Source organism: Xiphophorus couchianus, chromosome 7 (genome assembly GCF_001444195.1).
Source record: "Xiphophorus couchianus chromosome 7, X_couchianus-1.0, whole genome shotgun sequence".
NCBI lineage: Eukaryota > Metazoa > Chordata > Actinopteri > Cyprinodontiformes > Poeciliidae > Xiphophorus > Xiphophorus couchianus.
In genome coordinates, this window is record NC_040234.1 from 24358975 (window position 1) to 24366753 (window position 7779).

General features: G+C 39.6%; 1 protein-coding gene across 1 annotated transcript in view; it reads right to left on the bottom strand.

Moving 5' to 3' along the window:
• The window catches only part of LOC114148589 (transient receptor potential cation channel subfamily M member 4-like), a 95532-nt gene extending 89870 nt beyond the window's left edge, over window positions 1–5662 (bottom strand). The window contains exon 1 of the mRNA XM_028023973.1: window positions 5537–5662. Coding sequence (XP_027879774.1) covers window positions 5537–5608 — 72 coding nt within the window. The 5' untranslated portion in view covers window positions 5609–5662. The remainder of the gene's footprint in view (window positions 1–5536) is intronic.
• Window positions 5663–7779: the final 2117 nt, after the last annotated feature.

Here is a 7779-nt window from a genome sequence, read left to right on the forward strand (position 1 = left end):
TGTGTCATTTCCCCGACCACCAATATTCCGGGCTCAATGCAAAGCAATAGCGCATGTGGCGCACAGTAAGTCACACGATGTCCATTCAACTAACTCACTGAGCGAACTTGCCATTTCATTTTTACAAAGAGATTTTAAAAAGCAGTCGTCCACAGGCAGTTAAAGCTTTGAACAGAGTGTGCAGCTGCTGTCGAGTTGCTGTCCGCAAATAGATGCAGGAATATAAAGGAAAAATGTGTAAATGTTGGTCGGGACTGTCCCTGTCAGGCCAGAGTTGGTGGGGACGTGTCTACACCAGTCCTTTGTGGTTATTAATGTTAAGCAATTTAATTGTGCAACTATCAACATAAGATGGCGATCTAAGTTAGTAAACTGTGCTACCGAGCTATGCTAGCGCTTCTGCATGCATAACATTCTGTGCATTTGTGAAGCTTGATCTGTGCATTTGTGAATTACGAGACTGTTTTAGCTCCATATTTTTATACTCCAACTTTGTCTTTATTGCAGGTTACGTTATCCTTTCTTTTTTATATATTTTATCTTTGCATGACTCTATGTGCTTTGATTGTTTCTCATTTTGCTGTTGTTGCACTGGAGTTTCCACCATTGTGAGATAATAAAAAATATTTCTATTATAGGATATTCCATTCTTCTAAAATGGCTAGATATCAATTCTCTAATTAAACAGTTATGAACTATTTATTGTACAGGACATAAAAATGAACAATAAACTTAAAGAAAACAAGAGTAGCATTTTACCCAGGGCTGTATGTGTATATAGGTCTAAAACTTACAACTAATTATGTTTTGTCTAATTTACGTGATCATTCCAGTTATAATTCTTTATGTCTGAATGGTAAAAAAAAAAAAAAGTGTGTATACATATAAAGTAATATGTCTGTTTTACATAATTTTTTCTGTGTTGCATCCTAGAAGTGTTTTATTTAAATTATTTCAAAAAAATGTAAGTTATGGATAAAACACTCTAGTTATCTTTGTTCAGCCGTAGAATTTTTACAGTCTGAGCTGTGTGCTACATCACTGTTTGTTTTGTAGCGGAAGTAGTGTCATTTGGTCAGTTGTAATGTTCTAGTTCTGGAAGAAGAAACTTTGTATTGGTTTTACTGTGTGTCAGCGCCCGGCTGCTTCTGAGAAAACAATTCCAAATAAATACACACAGCGTGGGGCAAATAAAGTTGTCAAAGCAGAAGAACTCTTCTGTTTATTAGTATGCTTGTGTTATTGATCTACACATATGTGCTTTAAGCTACACTTGATTCATTTTACCCAGGGAACAGGAGAAGGGAACACATGGCTGACTGATGGTGATTGATAAGGAGAACCATCAACGTTAACAACTACTCCTGGATGGATCGCCTTCAGGAAGAAGCAGCTACAAGAACTGAGATGGCAGAGCTCCATAGAGAAGAATTGAGACCAACAAAAGAGTTTAGATTAACTTTAAATGAGTTGATTCTCGTTGGCCCTACGTTTTCTCTGGTTTTATGGGGTTCAAAATGGCGTGTTTGATAATTAAAACTTATCAATGTTGACATTGTCTAGCAAAATGGTTTTACGTAAGGCTACATGGCAACAGCATCAATATATCAATGAGCTACTCTAAGCTGTAGTTGGCAGAATGTTATCTGTTTTAGCCACATACATTTTCATGCTAAGCAGTAAACATTTTTCATTAACTTCTAAGTTACGTGAAACTTCTGTCATAATTATTTGAAGGCACTGAATCAGACTAGTACAGGTCCACATTTTCAGGTGAGAAAGACTCACCTGGTATAAATAAAAAAATTTGCTATTGTAATTATACCTGAGAGAAATGAATTTACTCAAAGTATGTCATGAATGTATGTGTATGTATTCCATCTTAAGTAGGGGTGAACCGATTGCAGTTTTCTGTCCGACCGCCAATTACACCAATCTCTTACCTGCTTACCTGCTGATTTTGATTTTGGCTGATGCCATTTTTTAATCTCTGATATGTTGCTAAATATAGCAAGAAAGTCACTCAGTGTGCAAAAGTGGAGTCACTATTGTTAACTGCAAACATCCAGACATGACCTGATGGGAGAGTCTGTCAGTCAAACCTCTCTCACTGCACAGCAGAAGAATACATTCTTTTAAAACCTGTGCAGAGGTAGATAAGATCAGTGGATAAGATCAGCTTCAGATATATGTAAGTTTCGGCCGATCACTGATCCCCCAAAGTTAAGACGATCGGTACAGATAAATTGGCTGACCAATAAATGTATCCTATATTATACATGAATATAGGATATAGAACCAAAATGGCGGTGCGTGGACAACGCGAGGCTCAGCGTCTCTCCAGAATCTGCTCTTTAGTGGTTTTTTATCTATTCATGATTGGACTTTTTTTTCAGAATTGCACAGCGTTGCTGCACTAAAGCAGACACGAACTTCTGGACCTTTGGAGCTACAATTTTGAGCTACAATTTTGACTCTATGATCGCTGATCTCCGACTCATCCCAGAGATCTCCAGAACACCGGAGGCTGCTCACTTCTCCCGGCCGGGTGGAAGGGTACGCAGGCCGCGACGAGAACGTAAACAAAGGCGGGGTAAGCGTGGAGGGGTGCGAGCTAGGCTAAAGCTAACACCACACCGGCTCCCTTTACCCAGCATTTTCCTCACCAATGTCCGTTCTCTGGCTAATAAAATGGACGAGTTACGACTATCCATCACGAGTGACAGACGGATTATGGACTCAAATGTCATGTTTTTCACCAAAACATGGCTAAACAACAGCTGCCCGGACAATGCTATCCAGCTAAGTGGACATCACACACACCGAGCCGACAGGACAGCAGATGACTCCGGCAAGACCAGAGGCGAAGGTTTGTGCATTTATATTAACAAAGCTTGGTGCACAGACTCTGCTACTACCGAGAGTCACTGCTCACAGAATGTGGAGTTTTTAATGGTCAAATGCAGACCTTATTACCTCCCAAGGGAATTCACCTTGATCATCCTCACTGCCGTGTACACCCGCACCCCCTCCCCCACCGGATGCTAATGCCAAGCTAGCCATGAAAGAACTCTATGCGGCTATTGGCAAACACCAAACCAAATACCCCGAGGCTGCTTTTATTGTTGCAAGTGATTTCAATCACTCCAACTTGAAGACAGTTCTTCCCAGATTCCACCAACATGGCTGGAGCTTACAATGTGACACCCCTCCCCAACATCAGACAATCAGACCATCTCTCCCTGTTCCTCACACCTCGGTACTTACCACTCATCCAACGTGTGAAACCTACCGTGAGGACAGTAGAGGTGTGGCCAGAGGGCTCAGACGCTGTGCTCCAGGACCGGTTCAGGAATACAGATTGGACTATTTTCCACCATACAGACTTGGATCAGTATGCCTCATCTGTACTGAACCATATTTCCACCACCATAGAACGTGTCACCACCTGCAAACGCATTACCATGTACCCCAACCAGAAACCCTGGACGAACCGAGACGTTCGTCTCCTGCTGAAGGCCCGCAACATCGCCTTCAGGTCAGGGGATGCACAGACTTACAGTGCAGCCAGGGCTGAGCTGAAGAAGGGAATCAAGAAGTCCAAACACCACTACAAAAGGAAGGTGGAGGATCATTTTTCTAACGCCAACCCCCGACGTATGTGGCAAGGCCTTCAGATTCTCACAGACTACAAGAACCCCAAGATCACCCCCGCTTCTACTGATGTCTCCTTCCTCAACGAACTTAACAACTTCTATGCTCGTTTTGAGAAAGGGAATACCACAACTGCAACCAAAGCAGCTACCACCCCAGGCCAACAGCCACTGACCTTCCTCCCCACTGACGTAGGAGCGGGTCTGAGCAGGATTAAATCCCACAAGGCTGCGGGTCCTGATGGCATACCTGGACGTGAAATTTGAAATAATCATATTTCTTCTTCTGTCAATGGGAGTTGGATTAAATCTGCCTCTTATGTCCTATAGGAGCATTAAGTTTCATTTCAACATGACATGTTGAAAATGAAAACAAAGATACCTCCAAAAATGTATGTTAAAGGATTTTCAGCATTTTAAAATTTTAGTTTCTCATAGAATTGAATTGAATTGAATTCCAACATATCCTCACATTGTGCATGCGTGTCAGCTCTTGTACATAGTCATGTGACTTCGAAGAACTGGACAGGACAAACTGGTTCAATTATTGTGCTTATGAAAGGTTTTTCTTCCGCGCCATCGATACCTTTCCACGAATTTACTTTCACAGAAAACTCAGTTCTGTGAAAACTGAACTGACTACCTGAATGCAATCCACTGGGTAGGCATACAGCAGTAGACTGGTAGAACCAGTTTTCAATCACAGTAAACTTTTAATCATGTTTAAACAAAGTGAAACTATGAAGCAGTAATAAAAGATAACCATCATAGCATGTTAAGAAAAAGGTTTTGCAGGCCAGAACATGCATGTGTACCAAAGAAGCCTGAAAAAAACATTACATATTGCCTCACATGAAACCACAGTCTTACCTTTACTTGAATTAGTTGTAAAATTTCTCATTCTGAACATTTTTCTCATTCATTGCTTCTCATATCTAAGGTCCTCTGCTGTAGCAATAAAATTATTCCCTTTTCTTTTTCATTGTTGCTTGCCTGCTTTTTATCCACTTAGTAGTATTCAGTCCTCAGGGGGTGAAAGTAAGCCAGTACAGTCAGGTGCTGCATACCACTAAAAGATTCTGCCGATACGCTGCAATAAGGCCGTCATTTAGAATGGCTGCACTTTGAGTCACAATACATCTGGCAGCAATAAACAGTTTAAAACATGAGTTAATCTGTTTATAAATAGCTTTTTTTCTCATTCCGAAATGTTTCTGAACTGTCTGTGCTGTGTGCTGGAGACACCCCCTCCAACCGCCATTTTCTCTACCGCGTGTGTTCTTTTAAAAGACAGTGATTGCTGATGGTAGTGTACAGAGTATTGTACCAAGCTGATTATTTAACAGGCAGCCACCTGGAGCCAGCTGCCTATCTGAGATGCATTTCTTACCTAAGTTAGTTTTGAAAGCAGCAGTGTTCCATATCTGCTCTGCCCCTGTAAACACACTGGTGTATATGCACCAACAACTCTAAAGAGCTGACGGATTAATGTTTGTGGATTTTACAAACATTTCTACGTTCTATGTTCCTACCAAAAACAAGTAGTCACCCAGTTTCCAGTGTTTTAGAATAATGGTAGACTTTAATTAAGTCCTTTCAGAGACTCTAAAGCAATAACAAAAATATTTTACATATCAATGCCCTTTGTTATGTTTATATATCGAACTTATTTAACAAGCTTACCAACTACTTTGCAATATGTGTGAGGAAAAAAACTTGAGTGAGTTAACTTAAGTCGCTCTAACTTCCTTTCAGCCCAGAAACGTTTTTTCTACAGGTGTGTCCCTCTTCGGCCTGCCTGTAGCTGACTCAGAAGGAATGCGATGTTGTTTCCTCCTGACAGGCATAGAATGGGTGTTAAATGTTCCCTCATTCGCTCCTACCTGATCCTTTTCTTTCTTGCTCCCAGCCTTTCTTCCGCCTCCCTCCCTGTCTTTCTCCAGCTGCGCCACCATGCTGTACTGAGTCGGAATATCATCTGATGGTAAAGCTCCGGCTCGGCTCTGTTTGTCCAGCAGCTCCTCCCACAGCTTCTATCCGGTTCTGCCCACACAGACACCACAGCCCTCACCTCAGGAGGAAGACAGTGACAGAGGAAGCGTGAAAACTCTGGGTAAAACATTTTGCTAGACATTCTGTACAAAAAACAAGTCGTTACCTTTTCAGACATGGTTAACTAGGTTTTTCTCCAACTGAGCATTAACAAAACTGAAGTTATTATCTTTGGACCTAAAGAAGAACGATCTAGACTCTAGATTCTAGAGTCTACAGAAGAGGATTAGGGCCACTGGAAAAAAAAAAAGTCAGAATTCAGTTTTGTTTTTGTATGTGGGTATTCTCTCAACAATTAATGCTTATTTTCTCTACACCTGTGAGAACTTATGTTATTTTTTGATACAAGAGCAGTATCTTTTATATTGAATAACTGATTTGTAACACAGGACCTAAAAGAATGCTTTGAAACTTGGGTCATTCTAATGACCACGTTATTCAAATTAACAATAAAATGTTTAATCTTTGCAAATCTATAACCTTATATCTTGCCTCGAATGTCTATTTTGCTGTAAATTCAATATTTACACCTGGCTTGTTTCGCAGTGATTAATAAGACTATTCAGATAATTTAATTGAGAAAAATATTTCATTTTACAGGATAATATTTAAGCACAAGGTAAAGTATTCAGAGATATGAAAATGATGGAAATAGAATTCTAGGACCTGCCACAAATCAACTCGGTCACATGACAAAAAAACATTTATTTGTCTTTTCAAACATTAATCAAAAATAGTTAGAGATACACACTTAATAATTATACACCTAATGAGACAATAACATGGTACAGGGCACAGTTCTGTTTCATAGGTGCAGGGATGCTACCAATACAGGTCAAATTATGTAGGATATTTGTTTCTTATTTTAGTTCTGTTAGATTAAGAGCTTTACATAAGTCAGCTAACATAGCACCAGTTTGGTTATGAGCTTGTTAATTTACATAAAAAGCTGCTTAAAATCATTACAGAACTGAAACAAAAAATGTGATGGATCTTCACATGGGTGATGATTATTACAGCTTCCCTTTACTTTAATAGCACTAAGCATTCCCAAAAAAGCATAACAACTTCAAATATTTGCAGAAATACATATTTGTAGAAATGCTCTGTAGTTTCAAAATGTTAATTTAATTTGGGGTGACCAAATCCAGTCCTCCAGTGCTACAGTCCTCCAACTTTAATATGGATCCCCATTCCAGCACACCTAAATGCTGGAATGGTATGCAGTATTCTAATTTAGAATACTGCATCCCCTCATTAGCAAGTTATGCACCTCTATGGAGTTATGGCAAGAAGGTCTTCATTTGCTTCTGATATGTTGGCAGAGGGTTATGCCTAAAAATTGCAGCAATACTAGAAACTCTTAAGGTTTGGACTTGTTTAAAGCTTACATAGCTTTAGTCCAAGAAATCAAATTCAATGGACAGGTGAAATGTTGCCATTGGCAACATTTTAACGCATTTCAACATAAATTAGTGTTGTCACAAGATGCATAATTACATTGTTTGACCTATGAAGTTTTGAAGTGAGATGAGCACAATATAATCCAATGACAGTGTGCTAAAGTTGCAAGTATTTATTTGGTACAGAAAGAAAGTCTGTAATTCAGTCTGATTAGGGCATCCAAATCTGACATTGTAGGAATTGTCTTTCACTTTTACAGGGGATCTCTCGGCAGACGTTCTTCTTTTCTTTAGAGTGGTTGTTTGCTTTTGAAAAAAATTGCAGACAGCAATTCAGTCTCCATAAGAGGGGATGTGTAGTGGAAAAATTAAAGTAAGGTCACACTTGCTAGTTGTATTGCTATATGTTTAATCTAAGTTCCAGTATATTCCCACCAAGTTAAACTATTTTGGTTACATGTACAAGGTTGGACGTTGTTTTTCAAAGCTGCATGGAACCAGTCTGTTTCCCATGCTTAAGATCCCTTATCCCTTTGTATAAAACTCATGTGTTGTCTCTGCCTGGCAGAGCTTTCATCTAGACCTGCTTCATTTCTGATTGTGCTACAACCCTCTGTATTGTGCACAATATATGAATAAACCAGATTGAGTGATTTTACCTGAACAGTGCT